Below are 16,690 nucleotides of genomic sequence, written 5' to 3'. Positions count from 1 at the left end.
ATGTCTCCCCCACCTGCAGGGCCCTGCTGGGGTGATTCTCATGGTTCCTCTGCTACAGCTGCAGGTCCCTTCCTGGGGCAGTTTGTCTCACAGGGGTTTCTGAGAATGGAGCCAACCGTGCCGGAGGGCTGAAAAGACCTGTAGCTGCCTGCATCTCCATGGCTGAAAATTCGGAGCACCTGAGGGACGTGAGAAGCCTCCTAAAAATCATCCTTTGGTGCCAATGCAGGTGAGGTCATCTCATGAAACATTGGCAGAGATTTGGCCACTCTCACCACTGACACCAGTTGGGAAAGAGGAGAGGTATGCTCCCTTCCTGCACAGAGCTGTGGTGAATAAGAAGCTGGAGAGTCCACAGGAGCTACACAAAGTGAACATGTCCACCAAACTCAGCCCAGGAAACTTGAGCAGCAGCTGCTGTCTGAGGCATGAAAGACTCCAAATCCTGAGCTCTGGGGCTGGGTATGGCATCCTCTACTTTCCCATGACCTGGCTTAGACCCTGATGCCAAGCTGCCTCCAAGTTGGAGGCAGGAGGGTCTCAACCAGAAGGTGAGAGTAACATTTCCCTCACTGTTGCATCCAGCTTTCTGTGCAAGCAAACTACACCCTGCAACTCTTGGAGACTTACCACATGCGTCAAGAAGAGTGGGGCAGAAGAGTACAGCTGAATCGGCAGAGGAATTACAAAGAGAATCAGTTATTCTAGTAAATCTCTCCAGCTATGGATGGCATCTCCCCATCCCCTGCAGTGCCCTTCCCTCCACAATCAGGAGGACTTAGGGGAAGGGGATCTCTCACTGGCACCCCTTGTGGGAGGGCAGCAGGCTTCGGAGTTTGGCATCTGGGATGAGGCACCCTGCCATCCAAGGGCCCGCTGTCGGGCACTCCAGGATTTCTAGATGGGACCAGAAAGCTGTGAGTGGCCAAAGAGTGAAGGATTCCTCTGGTGCTTTCTAACTAGACACCAAGATCCCTTGCCCTGTGTGTTGATACCTGTTTGGTCCAAAGTCTCATCTTTTTCCCAACCTGTAGGAGACTATCTAGCAGAGAGAGAGCATACCTAATATGGACATAGAGGAAATAAGGGGTGAATAATAGGTACTAACAGACACTGTCGCATAGAACTTGTAACCAATCGCATAAGTAAGGTAACTGCATGCTGGGCGGGTGGACAAAGCGAGATAGCCAATCTGAAAAGGCATGATCACATGTATGGAAATAAAACAGTATGTAAGATGCAGCCAAACGTTCAATAAAGGGCTTTTGCTTGAAATTGTATTGGTTGGTATGCAGAGTCCGTCCTTGCACAACCACACCAACCCATTCCCAAGCTGACTGCCTGCACATGGGACCTTGTTGTTTCCTCAGACGCAAGGTTGTGTCCCATCATGGAAAGTATGGAAATGCCAAAGGAAGCAGATCCCATAATATCCAGCCTGAACTAAGCCTGTAGCATTTCTGCACTCTCATCCCTGTGCAATAAAACCAAATTAATCCTCCTTAACGCCACAGCATTGGCCACAAGATGACACTCTGGGATCCAAGGGAAAATATCTGGACTTCTGGCAGAAGAGAGGACATATAAATATTGTGGGGCAGTCTGTAAACTTGGTCCTGAGCCCTCCCAGGGATGGGAGGCCCTCCCATCTCTGTCTCTTCTGTATTCCGATTAAACCTTGTCTCCATCTCTCTTCTGCGTGGCTGCACTCCTTCTGAGCCAGTGTGTGGAGCCACAATGGGCTCTCAGTGCCATGCATATTTCTGTGGAGCACACATGGTGCTGGGGGCTCCAGGCTGAGCAGAGATGCCCACAGGGCCTCTGAGATTCAGCACGGGGCTGATGGAGTGGGGTGAGGGACCTGATGGGCATATGGGGTCCATGCAGGCCTTGGGGGCACCAGGACTCACCCACTGCATATCCTGTGGCACATGGAGGGATGGGGAGGAGGAAGGTGGGGTGGTACCGGGGTGGGGGGCCATGGGCTGCCTGGGACATGGAGCAGGGAGCTCTCACCCTCACAAAGTCCTTCCCTCTCCACCAGCCCAACCTGTGCTGGGGCCAGAAGCAGCTAAAGCAGCTCTGGAGTCACCGAAAGTACCTTCTCAAAAGCATGACATAGAGGTGTTTCTTTCATCAATAACGAATACAAAGGTTGTGTTTTAACATAGAGATGAAGAACACGGGACCCTCAGCCATTCCTGCACCTTGGCAGAGTGGGGTGTACACAGGGTGGTTCCAACACAGGGCACATAAGACCATTTTGATGTCTCTGTTTGGGCACCTGGGGTGTTTTGGGGCCTGCGAGTAGCAGCAGGGGAGAGAAAGTTGGGACAGGATGGCTCTGGAAGAGCAAACTCCCAGCTCTCCCCACCCTCACCAGGGAGAGGACACTTTGGTGTGCCCCAGGGAGGAGAAAGCCCACATGAGGAATGAAGGAAGAGGGGATCAGACTGGCATTGGATCCATCTCTCTTGGACAATTTCAACCCCAGGCCATCTTGTACCACCTGCTCATGCCTCTGTGGCATAGCTATAAAGTGTCTGAAAGGACAGAAAATTCCCCAAATGAGATTTCATCTCCAAACCAGGTAGAAGCAAAAAGCCTAGAGGAGGAAAGGCTAAGCAGCACTGACCAACATACCCCATCAACTGGGCTACCGGAGGGCAAAAGTGGGATGGGGAAGGATTACAAGTGTCACAGAAACAGCTGGAGGGGTGGTTTGGGTGAAAAGCAAGGGCTGAAAGGTTCAATGTCAGCACAGACCCTGGAGACATGAGCTTGGAGGACAAGACCCCCAAACCGAGGAGCTCCACAAGGCTGAGCCTAGCCAAGAGGCTCAGCCCAACCACACCACCTGCCCTTGGCTTCCCTGTGCTTGAGCTACACTGCCAGGGAAGGATTTCTCTGCAGGGGGGCACAGCCAGGCAGGGAGGTGGTAGTGGGATGAGGGGCCCTGGGGACATTCCGGGTTACCTGGACCTCCCTGCCCAGATCGTTCCCACACTATCACTCAGCTCCCCACAGAGATCCTCGTGCCATCTGTGGTATTACAATCTGAATTGCTGCAAACTTCTTGTATCATGCACAAGAAAGCGCCATAAAATTACTTAATTACACACCTCTTGTATAGCTTAACCTTAGCTGAAACTATTATAATTCTAAATTTGCTGTATTATAGCATGATGCCCCCACTGCATGATGGCCCCATGGCATGATACCCCCTCAACAGCACTGTTCTCTGGCGCAGCCTGAGATCGCAGGTGCCATGCCGGCATTGCCAGTGTTTTGCACAATTTAGGGCCCTGTTCCAGACTGCTGAGGCTCTGAGCAGCATCATTCAAGTCTGTTTGTAGCCACCTTGATAAAACAGTGGGGTTTTGTTTGCTGGGCCATGCTGGGTGCCCATGCCAGCGAAGGGGATGGCGTAGGAGCTCTCCCCCCCGTGGTCCCAGCGTGTGGCAGAACTTCTGCTGTGATCGTATAGTGGTCAGTACTCTGCGTTGTGGCCGCAGCAACCTCGGTTCGAATCCGAGTCACAGCAATACTTTTGCCAGTTGCCTGGTGCATGAAAAAGGGTTGAAGATGCAAGGGAGACATCAGCAAGGAGGTTGGTTTGCAAAGATAGCATGCCCAAGGATGGGGGCAGAAGCTCTAATGTGCTCCCTGCTCCTAAAAGTAACTGGACTCGTGCCTACAATGATTTCCCGACCTGCAGTCACTGCACAGTGGGGCTGTAGTGACACTTCTAGGAAAGAACTCCAGCTCCTCCATTTTCCAGGCAAAGCTCAAGAATTTAAAAGAAATCACACAGCTTTCCACCTTTCCCTCATCCTTCCTCCCCATTTTGCAAAAAGAGGACCAGAAAACACCGTGACCACCCTGCTGAGTGAGAGGAGGTGGGAGGCAGCAGCTTTCCGCCCCAGGAGGTAGCTCCCCTCCTCCTACCCTCCGGTGTAGGAAGGATCTGCCACAGCAACCACCTGAAGAAGAAGGAAGATCAATTTGACGGAAGTCCTGCTGCCAGCGCTCCCAGCTCCTGGGGAATGGGATTTTGGCTGCAGCACCGCCAGGGACGCTTTCACAGCAGAGGCAAAACCCATCTAGAGCTGGGAGGTGATGCTGACACACTGTGGGTCTGGGAACCAGAGGTCTCATGGGCACCAAGAGGCAAGTGGAGATCTCTGGGGTGCACCAGTAGGTGCTTCAGCTTGAAGAAGCCTTTTAAACTGTTGCCTTTACTCTTCAGGAGCCTTCAGACCACGGAGGCTCCCTGTTTGCTTGGTCTTGGTGCCCTCTCCTGACAGCTGTGCAGAACTCACTCTGGACTGCAGCTTTCAAAAATGAAATTACGAGCTGCATAAGGTACCGCACAGGTCGCCCTCGGGGCGCAGCTGGTGAAGAAGGCACTACCCAAGCAGCGAGTCTCAATTTATTCACCACTGCAGGGGTAACTGAAACTATTTGGCTCAGGTGTCCGCAGGGCTTGTGCATGGGAAGGGGAGGGAGGTTTTTTATTGCACAAAATAAACTATTTTTCTTTCACGCCTTATCCATAGGAAGAAATGGAGAGCAAAAGTCATTGTGCGTTTACCTTTAGGATGTGCAGTTTATAGTGCTTTACTTGCACAACTTCACACTCCTCCAATCTTCATTTACTCTTTTACTGAAAACACATATTTCTTCACTCAGAGAAAGCTCAAAAAGCATTTTGCCTTCTAAAGATAATACAGAAGGAAGAGAAGACCAACATCTAGAGAAGCTGACCTTTAGCAGCAGCAGTACCTGAGGCACTTTTACACAACTGAGAAGCAGAAAAACAAGGAAATACAGAATTTCTCCATCCCTCTTTTTTTTTCCTCCACAGAAAGTTAGTTTGGGGTACAAGACCATTAAGTTTACCTAAAGAATAATGTACGGTAATTGACTAACTAGTGTATGTTCAGGTTGAAAAATGTCAAAATCCCAAAGGGGATATTTTTCAGTAGAAATGACTCAATTTTCTGTTTCTGTTTTGCAAAAAAATAACATGAACGGTATATGCACACACAGAGTGCAATTCAGGGCTTGGCTGAAGCAGTGTGGTGGCCCCATGGGTTGCTGCAGCCTATGCTGTCATGTGAAACATCTTGCCTTAAAATGATGCAGGGCTCTGCTTTGGTTGGAGTGGGTTTGGGATGACAAGCAACAGAATCATAGGCTGGTTGAGGTTGGAAGGAATCTCCAGAGGTCATCTGGTCCAACCCCCTGCTCAAGCAGGGCCACCTAGAGCTCATTGCCCAGGCTTGTGTCCAGATGGCTTTTGAATATCTCTAGGGATGGAGACTCCACAACCACCCCAAGAAACCTGTGCCAGTGCATGGTCACCCTGAGTGAAAAAATGTCTTCCGATATCCAGAGCAAACCTCCTGTATTCCAGTTTGTGCACATCGCTTCTTATCTTGGCACTGGGAACTGCTGAGAAGAGCCTGGCTTCCCTCCTAGGAGAGATGCTCCAGTCCGTTCAGCATCTTCATGGAGGTAAAAAGCAGGTGCCTTTATAGAAGATGCTTGAAGATGGTGGGTTTGGGCACCTGAACACCCTCCAGTGAGAAAGTAAGCAGGGCAGACAGCATCCTGCTTCATTCATCCCCATAATCTCAGCAGTCCCAGGAGGTACTTTTCCCAGCAGAAGAAATGCCACCCCTGCCCCCAGGCTCCTAAAGGACAAAGCCTCCGCCTGAACAGGGGCTTGAACCCTGGACCCTCAGATTAAAAGTCTGATGCTCTCCCAGCTGAGCTATCCAGGCTCACATTTGGAGGGGGGGATGTTCAGGATAGGCAGTGAGGACCCCCCTGTGGCACCAGTGGGGTGACATAGGGTCTTGCTTTGACCTCTTCCACCCCCAGACCTCTCCAACAAGTCCACCGCAGTGGAGGGCATCCTTCCACAAGGAGCAGCACCGCAAGGACCTCTGCCCTGCCCTGGCACCTCTTCCTCAGGCAACGATGGGGTCACTGTGGGGGAGGTGACCACCAGGATTGTCCTCCTGGGGACAGCCAAAAGCCAGAGTGGCGAGGAGGAGGAGGAGGAGAGCCTGGTGGGGCTGTGGGTGCCAACCCCATCAGCCTGGGAAAATAATAACCAGGCAGCAGTGGGCTTTGAACTTGCTTTTCCAGCGCCCGGCACCAGCTCCTCAGCCCGCTCGGCCGCACCACCAGCACCTGCCAGGCTCAGCACCTGGCTGCTGCCCGTGGGCCGGGCTGGCCTCGCACCAGGGCACCGGTCCTGGCACGGCCACGTGCCCCGGGGAAGCGCCAGCGCTGTCGGGATGCGCTTGCAGGGAGGGCGGGCGAGTGGGCACTGCAGGGGCCGCTGTGAACCCCCGCAGCGCTCCCAGGAAGGCCGGGGGATGCGGCCAGAGGAGAGAGGCGGCAGCGGGGCCTCCTGCTCGGCGGCCGTGGTCGTGAGTGGTCCGTGCTCTGCCCTGCGGCTGCAGCCACCTCACTTCGAACCGAGTCACGGCAGCGTTTTGGCCCAGGGCCGGTTCTCGGAAAGGCCGGGCTGGAGGTGGGAGAGAGGCAGCAACAAGGAGGTTGGTCTGTGGAGACGCCCGCGAGTTCAGAGAGGCTTCTGAAGGCCACCCGTCATTTTCTTTGGCCTTTCCTCCCAGGTCTGCAGGAAGAGGCTCCTCTTGTCCATGGCGAACTCGCCCTGCCAGCCCAGCCTACCCACCAGTACCCTCCAGCCCCACACAGACTCAACCTACCTCGCTCTTTCCTGGTAGGAGGAAGATGTCCTCCTATCAGTACGACTTTTCTGAAGCTAGCCCACTCTGCTGGAGATCTTTACTCCTGTCCTGGCCAAGCTGGAAGTAAAGCCTCCCTGGACAGGCTGCATATCTTTCTCCCTTCCGCATAGGGTGAGGCAGCAGCTTTCTGCCCCAGAGCCCAGCTCCAGAGAAGATGCTGGGTAGGAAGGATTTGCACCCAGAGGATCAAAAGGCCACGCTCCAGGTGAGCTTGAGCTCCCCCCACAGCATCCCCTGCTCAGCGCTGGTGTGCACTGGCCCATTGCCCCACCAGAGCACACTGAGAAGGCTTGGAGCAAGCCCATGAGCAGTTGGGTTCTGCTTCACTACCATGGCTCAGCACCATTCACTTCTTCTCAAATGCTTTCCTCTGGCCTCTTCAACAAGGAGTAGCCCTTCCCCCCAGCTGCAGCACCAGTTCCAGGGGGGGAAGGTTTGGCCAGACACATGACCATGCCATCCTGCTGACTTTCTTCTAGCACATTTCAAAAATAAAGAAAGAAACTCATTTTCCCCATCTGACAGCCCCTCCCCAGGCACACAGCCCTGCACATTGCCCTTGAGGCAGACTGAAGCAGGGAGAGCATCTCCTCTGCCCACAGCCCCAACCCTGCGCAGGCAGCACTGCCAGGCTGAAAGCCAAGACCAGCAATTTTAAGGAGAAAAGTTAAATTATGCCATAATAAGCCCTAGGGTAAGTAGACAGCCCCCAGGCAAGGGGCTGCACAGCACGGGACTGCAGGGCAGAGCCTGACCACAGCAGATGACAGGGCAGGACTTGGGGTGAGCACAGATTTCTTATCGCTTCTTTTCATGCTCCTGGGGATCCTCAGGTTTCTGTCTGCCAAGGAGAGCATGATGGAGATGCATCCCCAGATCCTTCCTCCCTTGAGCCCCACACACTTGGCTGGTGCCACAAAGCTCAGCCCAAGGGTGATGCAGGTGGTGAGGTTGGGGTGCCACACTGCCAGTGGCTCGGTGGCTCTCAGCTGCAGTGGCCCTTTGCAGTCTGGAGCTGGAACAACCAAGGGGGGGTGACACACAGGGGGTGACCCCTGAGATGAGATGGGGAACCCCTGAACCCTGGACCTGACCTGCTCATCTCAACAGTCCATTTGTTCAGCCCTTGCCTGCTGGGCTAGTAAGGCTTTCCTTGGGCAGAGCAAGGCCTGGGCACACCAGAAGACTCTGTCAGGGGGATGCAGCCTCCCAAAGGAATATGTGAGTGTTGCGTGGGCACATGGAGCCCATTTCTGCATCTTCACATGGATTCAGAACCCACTCCTTCTGAAACACAGTACAGACACAACTTCAGAGCAGGCGCTGTGGTCGTGCATTGCAAAAACAACTGAAAAGCCCACCTGAAGCTGAGATGTCACCCACTTCTTCCTCCCCCTGGGGCTGGATTGTGACCCAGAGTCCCTGGGGACCTGTCAGCAGCTCTGTATTAGTGCCCCAGGGAGGCAGAGCACTTCATAGGGGCTGGATGGCTGGAGGGGGACCGAGGGAGGGACCAGTGACCAGCTCCCCCATCCTGGGGAAGGGGCACCTGGAATCACCCCCCTGCACCCTGACCCCTTCCACCCTGTGTCCCTGCAGGTGCTGCTGGCCCGGGTCACCTGCCTTCCCCCTTGGTGCCTCCGGGTCCCTGAGGGTCCCCAGACCCCAGTGCAGGCAAGGCCACCTGAAGCCCTGTCCATGCAAGCTGGGGGCTGCAGGGGGTCCCCCCCAGCCGGGGCTGGTGCCAAGGTGACACCCATGGGGACCTGGAGCCCACAGCAGCCAGAAGCTACAGGGTCCTGGGGCCAAGCGCCTGCCAGAGGGATGCTCACGGGGCAGCCTGGGCAGCGGTCATGGGGCAGGGGCAGTGCCCAGGGTGGCACTGGAGGGACGTGCTGCTGCCATGTGGCATGAGGGGCTGCCCAGATATGTCCTTGCCTGTCCCAGCCCCATTGTCTCCCAGAAGTTTGGGGTCTGTCTGGCCATCAGCAGTGCCAGCCCTCCCTACCAAGTGCAGCAGCAGTGGAGAGGTGCTGCAATAGCCCAGGCAGGCAGCAGGCAGCCCTGGGCAGCCCCACAGGGTTACCCCGGCAGCACGGCAGCACGATGCAGGGGGAAGTGCATGGCAGTCACAACCCCAGCACACAGCAGAGGGACGCCAAGGCACTGTGAAGCTGCTAAAATGACATGCCTGCTCCACTGGTACCCCCGGGCAGGGCTCTCAGGGCGCAAAGAGCCCCTGAGCACCGCTGGGCTGCCTTGGCAGGGCATGGCATATCTGCAAGGCCAGTCCTTTGGCCCTCCCCGTCCCTCCTCCCCATCACGGCCAGCCCCTTGCAGCTCTCCCCTCCCCTGCAGCCCGTGTGCCTCTTGGCTGGACCTGCGTAAAAAATATAAAAGGCTGTTTTGCTTGGAGACGTCCGGAGGATCCCGGCCGAGCTTGCCATGGGGAACAGTGGTGCCGGAGTTATGTTGCTGACGCTGTCACTGCTTCTGCAGCCAACGTCCCAGTTCTGGCTCTTCAATGTCCTCTTTCCACCCACCACCACCCCAGAAGCTCCCCCGACCAACAGCACGCCACCCGTCGTACTCGGTAAGGTCACCATACAGGGTATGGGTGAGGATTCTGGGTGCTGCGCAGCCCTTCGGAGCAGGTGGTGAGGTTGGGGTGCCACACTGCCAGTGGCTCGGTGGCTCTCAGCTGCAGTGGCCCTTTGCAGTCTGCAGCTGGAACCACCAAGGGGGGGTGACACACAGCTCACAGGTCCCCTCCCATCCGCCAGGCTGGAGTTACAGGGCTGGCCGTGCCTGGCCACAGCTGCCTAGAGCTGGGGGGACAGGCTGGGCACCCCAGAAAGCAAATGGGTCTCTAATACCTCATAGCTGGCCCAGAGAGTGTTTTAGGGCTTGCTGGGTTCTGGAGGGGCTCTGCTGGCAGAGGGACATGGGCTGCAGCACACCCTCCTCTGTCACTTCCTACAGCTGCTGCCACCACTGCAGTGGATCAGCATCCACTATCCCTTACTCCCCCAAAGCCCACTCCGTCCCATGTCTTCTTCTGCTCCCTGGCAATGGTTAAGTCATCCTTTGCTGCTGCAGAAGGTCGTCCATCTTGCATCCCACGCAACATCCACCCTGCCTGGGGGATGGTGTAGAGGAGAGCGAGCCTTTGGCAGAGGTGCTCAGGAAAATGAAAGGAGAGGTTGGGGCATCACCTCGAGGAGGTGGAGGTGGGAGCAGCAGCCATCATCTGGTACCTCCATCCTGCACGGCTCTGCCTTTCTTTGTCCCTGTGTCATCACTGGGGACCTGAGCTAGGGTTTTGCCTAGCTGTGCAGAATTGGGTCTTTTCTCCTTTTTCTTGAATCAAGCCAAGTTTCCCCTTTAAAAAGAGAAGAGAAAAAGCAGAACATCCCTGCTGCAATGCCGAGGGCTGACCTCACAAACTCCTTTCCCAGAGGCATCAGAGAGCAGGGGACGGTGTTTGGAGCCTCAGTATCCTGGGGCAGGTTCTGCTTGGAGGTGCTGGTGGCCAGGAGACCCAGGTGGCCGTTACTGTGTGCCTCTTCTCAGGACGACCTGTGATGGTTGGAGCATCTTCCCGTGCCTCCGGTACCAGCCTCAGCCCCTGTCCTGTGCCCAGCCAGGACCAGCTGCCCCATGTGCCGCTCGGCATCCATGTGTAGCCCATCCCCCTGGGCCAGGTGTCCCAGAAACCCCCAGTGCCCTTGGGACCGCCGATAACTCCCCTGCCCCCACAGGAACTCCCTTAATAATTACCTAATGTCCTCTGGAAGGGGAGGAAGAGCTCAGGGCTATGTGCCGGGGGCAGGGGTGCCGGCTGTGCAGCCTTGGGAACCATCAGAGCAGCTTGTGGTCCTGCTCTTATCACTGGCCACAGAAGTCCTCTCTGCCCACTCCCTGCCTGGGCTCTCCTACACTAGGGTCCACTGAATGGCTTGATCCGAACAGGAATACCCTCCTTGTATCCCTGGGGAGATGCCACAGAGGTGAGGGAACTGTGAAGCAGATTGAGAGAGGCAAATCCTCCTCTCGCATGGGACAAGGTTTTCAGAGACTGCAGCCATGCCCCTGCACCCCTTGGCCATGCCCCTGCCACACTGCGGGTGCCAGGGCCATGGTGGGTGGCATGGGGGTAGAGCAACTCCAGGCCAGGCTGCTCTCACACCCCATGACAGGGACAGCACTGCAGCACCCTGAAACACCTGCGCCCATGGACCCTGGGGTGCAGGGACACTTGAAGCTTATGGGGACCAGGGGAAATGGGGAACACCCTTCTCAGGTCAAAGACCCTCCTTGCCTGCATCCCTCAGCCCCTACACCAGGCTGCATGGCTCCCACTCCGCTGTGCTTGTGAGGTCCTATAGCCACAGCAGAGCCCTGGTCTGGGTCCCAGAGCAGCACAGGGCAGGCACCTATAAGGACTTTAAGCCATCAAGTAGCTCATAGTGCCCTTGGGGGAAGTGCCTTATGTGGGACACATAGCAAGTCATGTAGCAGACAGTGCCCGCAGAAGCACTGATGGTCTACATCATCTCTAGCCGTGCATCTCAGGCCGGTCCTCAGACCCGCTGGGGCTGTGGGATTTGTCACCCAGCACTCCTATCCCACCAGGCTCACAGCCACTGTCCCCTGCAGGCCCTCCACCTCTTGTCCTTACCCTCGGGGGGTCAGCGCTGGCACCAGGAGCTGGCTCCTGCACACCAGCTGGGAACACTCTCCATGGTGTCTGCCCCGAGCACAGGCACGTATATCAGGGTGGCACCGGGATGGGTGTCCCATCCTTGCTGGGAACCACACTGAAGCTCCCAGAGGCAGACCAAACACCCCAGTGACGGTCGCCCTCCATCAAGGGAGCCCAGGTCACACATGTCAGAGTGTGAACTTGCTTAAAACTGCGCTGTGTTTACCGTACGCACTATTTGCACTGAATTCCCTTAGGATATGGTTCTGCTCGGCGACAAATGATTTCAGAGACCTTGCTCAGCCTGTGTGGAGGGTTTAAAGTTCAGGAAAACAGCATGTGGACCTCGGGAGCCAGCAGCCAGATGACTTTCACCTCCTCGGGAACTCTGTGCATCCCCAAGCTGTCCCACTACCCCAAGACACGGTGCCAGGGGCTGCAGTCGGGCTGGGAAGCCCCGAGCAGCACCAACCCCTTCCCCCAGGCTGCTTCAAGGAGAGGAGGATGGAAACCCAGCCAGGCAGGGGGAAATAATCTGGGGTGCTTTATGCTGGTGGGGATTGGTAGGTTTGGGCTAAGGTTGGCAGCTCTGGGGATCACCGCACAGGAAAGGCAGCTCAGGGCATCCCTGAGGATGCATTTTTAGCGCTGCTTCCATGCTTACCCTGCATCTCAGCTCCGAGTGTCCTCACTCTTGCACAGAGCAGGCTTCTCTCCAGGGATGCTGCCCCAGCAGGTCCCCGGCTTGGCAGCCCCAGGGAAGGCCTGTCTGTGGGGCGGGGGAAGCAGTGGGCCAGCGGGATGGGCTCTGTAGCTGGCTCTACTCTTCTTCTATGGTGCCTTCAGTGCCTGGGTGTCTTGGGAACCAGCTGGAAGCAAAGCTAGACAAGCCGGACGTGGTGAACTGGATGTGCTACCGCAAAACAGAGGACTATTTCACCATCTGGCTCAACCTCAACACCTTCTTGCCAGTGGGAGTTGACTGCTGGATCGATAACACCAGGTATCGCTCACCCCTGCCCCAGGAGCTCCCTGGGGAAATGACCTACCAGAGATCTCCCTCCTCTCTCCTCCCCCCCGGCTACAACTTAGTGCACATGGATAACCACGGGACTGTTTGGGAACACAGCTAGCTCAGTCCCACTCCAAGTGCCCGTCCCTTTCCCATGTCCCTGCCATGTGCTCGTGCCCAGCCAAACCATCCTCAGCACCCACTGGAGATGCTGCCACCCTGCCCAGGGCTGCAGGGTGAGGGGGCTGCCACTACCCACTCTGTCAGAGCCTCCTGCCCTGAAATGTTGGGCGATCGGCACGGACACTGGCTTGGCACCAGTCCACCTCCCTAACCACACAAGTCTTGGAAAGAGCCACCCAGGTCTGAGCTGGCACCCAGTGATCTCCACCCCAGTCCCATGTCTCCCACAGGGACATGGCTCTTCTGCTACTTTCTGTCCTCTTCCCTCAGGGTGGTGTACAACCGAACCTCTCGTAAAATGTCCAATGCCCCAGGGGTACACATCCGTGTGCCTGGCTTCGGCAAGACCTATTCCGTGGAATACCTGGATCAGAGCAAGCTGGCAGGTGAGAGGAGGAGAGGCATGGGGTGTCCAGGGATCCCATATGCTCCCTGCAAGTGGAAATGTGTCTCCAGCAGGGACCAGTTCTGCAGAGAGCCCTGGTCGCCTGAAAATGAGGGACGTTGGCCTTGGGGACACACTCCCTTCAAGTGCCGGCAGGGATCACCCCATCCTTGACCCCAGTGCACATGGGATGCATGGAACCACCAAGCTACAGGGCTTTCCAGAGAACATTGTGGCCATGACCAGGACCGGGGTGGAAAAAGGCTGACAGGAGAAGACCACAGACCTAATTTCCACCTGTTCTCTCTGCCCGTAGGTTACCTGCACACCCTGGTACAGAACCTGGTGAATAACGGCTACGTGAGAGACCAGACGGTGCGGGCAGCCCCCTATGACTGGAGGGTTGGGCCCCGTAAGTCTAGGGTTTATGGCCAGGCCACCCATGCAGGGAGAGAAGCAGGATGCCTCTCACAGGCTGGGTGAGCCAGCTAGTGTGGAGGAAGCCAAGGACAGGGATGGTTGACTACGGTGGTGGGTGCTCAGCCATTCACAGTGCTCTTGTGTGAATGAATGGTGGCACTTGTGGCCTCTGCACCCGCACCCCTCTCTGGTTGGGGCTCCTAGGGTCAGACCTGGAGCCCTGTGGCCACAAGTGCAGTTGCCAAGAGCTGGTGTCCCTCTTGTCTGCAGAGGAGCAGCCTGAATACTTCCAGAACCTGAAAGCACTGATCGAGGAGATGCATGATGAGTACCAGCGACACGTCTTCCTCATCGCCCACAGCATGGGCAACCTGAATGTCCTCTACTTCCTGCTACAGCAGACGCAAGCCTGGAAAGATCAGTACATTGGGGGTTTCATCTCCCTGGGTGCCCCCTGGGGAGGGTCTGTCAAGCCCCTGCGTGTCCTGGCGTCCGGTGGGTGACTCTGTGGGTGCACTCACCTCTTTGCTCTCTTTCCCTCTTGCAGAAATGGAAGGGGGGTGGTGAGCAGGGAAAGGACACGATGGTAGAAGAGGTGGGGGGTAAATGGCCAAGGGGTCTGTGGGGGTCATGTTCTGGTGCTGATGCTGCTGCATCCCATGGTGCAGAAAGCACCATGGAGGTTCCTACCACAACCCCAGCAGCAGGAGAGTGGCCCAGGGTGTGCTCTGGTTTCTGTGACTGGGGCTGGTGGGTTTGTGTGTATGGAAAACTGCTGTCAGGAGGGTCCACCTGCAGGCTGGCCATCCCCCTTCATCCACACTAGCTCTTGCCAGACAGCCTGCAGCACAGCCTGCACCATGCACAGGGTCAGCTCCTGGGCTAGGGGTGCTCCTGGGAAGCCGAAACACCCATCTACAAATCTTGGGGCCAGAGAAGCAGTCCAGGGCATGCTCACCCCCTTCTCACTGCCTCCCCAGACATCTACACCACCTCCATCCACGCAGGATAGTGAGGTTGCTGGACCTTTGCTGCAAGCCAAGATTTCTGCAGCAGAGAACATGGAGACCATCCAAGGGACACTCATGCTCTCCTGCACCACTTGCTTGGATCTCCCCACATCTCAAAGCCCATCCCCCATAAGCTTTGCTGTCTTCAGGCTTTCATCTCCCTTCACCAGTTCCTCTTCAGTCTCTTTGCAGCCCAGAAAGCCACAATCCCTTGCCTAATGCTGACAGCCCAGAATGTCTAAAAATCACAAGCTGAGCCTCCAAAAATGCGCAGAACTAAAAATCATGTGCCTGAGGATTTTAATATCTGGCCCCTTGCATTACCCTTAAGTCACCTCCTCATATTATTCTCTGTTGCCACAAGGGCCAGAGACATTTTTAAGGTAATCTGAGTTCATTGCATGGTCTTAGGACTCCAGACACACCAAAATGCCAAGGCTTGTAGGAGACGTGCAAGTTGGCCACCTGCTGTCAGCACCCCTGTTGGGCTCAGCTCACTCCTGTCCCTGCAGGCAGGCATGGAGGTTCTGGGGTTGCAGGGAAAGTCCAGGGCCATGTTGGTCAGGGCCATCACACACCCAGGTTTCTCTACATTCAGCCCCTCCTGGCAGCTAGAGATGCCAGAGAGAAGAGTTTGGAAGGTTGCTCTGAATATCTGCAGCCAGAGGGGTGAGGAGAGGATGTATGGTCATGGGCAGGACAGGGATAAGCAGGGGAAGATCTGAGGTGGAACCATACTGCAGCCAGGCGATAGCTGGGAGTCACTGCTAATTGGGCTGATCCCAGCACTGCCACCCAAGCGGCACCATTGGCGAGGGTACGTTTCGGTGCTGTGTCTGATGAGCCCCTGTGTGTCCTGCAGGTGACAATCAGGGCATCCCGCTCATGTCCAACATCAAGCTGCGTGAAGAGCAGCGCATGACCACCACCAGCCCCTGGATGTTCCCAACAAGCCTGGCCTGGCCCGAGACCCACGTTTTCATCTCCACGCCCTCCTACAATTACACCTACCGGGACTACCAACGCTTCTTCACCGACGTCAACTTGGAGGATGGGTGGTACATGTGGGAGGACATGAAGGACTTGCTGAAGGGCTTACCCCCTCCTGGGGTGGACACGTATTGCCTCTATGGCACAGGCTACCCCACTGTGGAGACTTACATCTATGATGAGCGTTTCCCTTACGAGGACCCCGTGGACATGATTTACGGTGACGGGGACGACTCCGTCAACACGCGCAGTTTGGAGTTGTGCAAGCGATGGAGCAACCAACAAAAACAGAAGGTGTACGTCCAGGAGCTGCGAGGCGTCGACCACCTTAACATGGTCTTCAGCAACCTGACGCTCAGTTCCATCAATGAAATCCTGCTGGGGAGCCTGCAGGAGGAGGGGGAGCCGCGGCAGGTGAGATCCAGCCCAGAGGCAGGGAAGGGGAGGAAGATCCTACCTGGACAGAAGGTCCTTAAGGAGTCCAGAAAGAACTGAAAGGAATGAGGGGCAGCTTCCCTCCTTGCTGGTAGCCGCCACAAGCTGCCACACAGGGGAGCAAAGGACTTGGAGCTGAGTTTGGAAGGAAAAGGAGCAAGACCAACGGCTCAGGTGGATGGGCTGGCACCCACTTCCACACTGATTGGTTCTTCATTCAGGAACGGCGATTAATTATACTTCAGAGGCTTGTCACTTCCCACTCCCACTAGCGGGTGGATAATTAACCATGCTGCCAGCTCATTAACATCACACTTGTGAATTACAGCGTATGCAGAAGTCCTCACCACTAGCGAGCTGCTTTTAGGCACTTTAGAGGCTGTGGGGCCGCAGTGCTGTAGCCTCTGCTCACTTAGGCCAGAGCAACTCACGTAACAAGCGTGGGCTCTGACTTACCGAGGTGGTCATGGGAGTGGCACGGGGTGGCACGGCAGGTCTGGCTTTCAAGGGCACCTCTGCCAGCCGCCAGCATGCAGGCAGCGAGCCAGGCTCCCTGGGCAAGATCGACTCAAAATCAGCAGATTTACAAAATAATAAACACACTTTGCTTCTGAGCACTGAGCCTGCCTTGTCCTTGCACAGTGGGTCGGTAAAGCCAACCGCAACCAAAAACAAAGGCACTCGCTGCCCACAGCACCCCAGGAGCGGGGGCTTTGGAAAAAGCCGCATGATCAGCTATGCAACCGAGGCTGGTGATGT

At 56.0% G+C, this 16,690-nt stretch overlaps 1 protein-coding gene and 2 non-coding genes across 3 annotated transcripts; 2 read left to right on the top strand and 1 right to left on the bottom strand.

The window, feature by feature from the left end:
• Positions 1 to 3,472: 3,472 nt before the first annotated feature.
• Positions 3,473 to 3,544, top strand: TRNAH-GUG (transfer RNA histidin (anticodon GUG)). Its single transcript has one exon. It is a non-coding gene; the product is annotated as a tRNA-His (tRNA).
• Positions 3,545 to 5,716: 2,172 nt separating this feature from the next.
• On the bottom strand, positions 5,717 to 5,789 carry TRNAK-UUU (transfer RNA lysine (anticodon UUU)). Its single transcript has one exon. It is a non-coding gene; the product is annotated as a tRNA-Lys (tRNA).
• Positions 5,790 to 9,236: 3,447 nt separating this feature from the next.
• LCAT (lecithin-cholesterol acyltransferase) lies at positions 9,237 to 15,991 on the top strand. The gene is made up of 6 exons (XM_009961655.2): positions 9,237 to 9,384; positions 12,343 to 12,499; positions 12,962 to 13,077; positions 13,393 to 13,488; positions 13,767 to 13,991; positions 15,369 to 15,991. Exons 1-6 carry the CDS (start codon positions 9,237 to 9,239, stop codon positions 15,989 to 15,991), a joined length of 1,365 nt encoding a protein of 454 aa, XP_009959957.1.
• The last annotated feature ends 699 nt before the right edge of the window (positions 15,992 to 16,690 follow it).

This window comes from Leptosomus discolor, chromosome 8 (genome assembly GCF_034619465.1).
Source record: "Leptosomus discolor isolate bLepDis1 chromosome 8, bLepDis1.hap2, whole genome shotgun sequence".
NCBI lineage: Eukaryota > Metazoa > Chordata > Aves > Leptosomiformes > Leptosomidae > Leptosomus > Leptosomus discolor.
Note: the sequence above shows the minus strand (reverse complement) of the source record. Positions and strands in the feature narration are given on the sequence as shown.

Excerpts from the sequence above, each read along its gene's own strand:
- LCAT (XM_009961655.2), top strand. The coding sequence starts at position 9,237 with ATGGGGAACAGTGGTGCCGGAGTTATGTTGCTGACGCTGTCACTGCTT. Across the intron at positions 9,385-12,342 it reads CACGCCACCCGTCGTACTCG|TGCCTGGGTGTCTTGGGAAC; the intron begins GTAAGGTCACCA and ends TGGTGCCTTCAG. Across the intron at positions 13,078-13,392 it reads GGATCAGAGCAAGCTGGCAG|GTTACCTGCACACCCTGGTA; the intron begins GTGAGAGGAGGA and ends CTCTGCCCGTAG.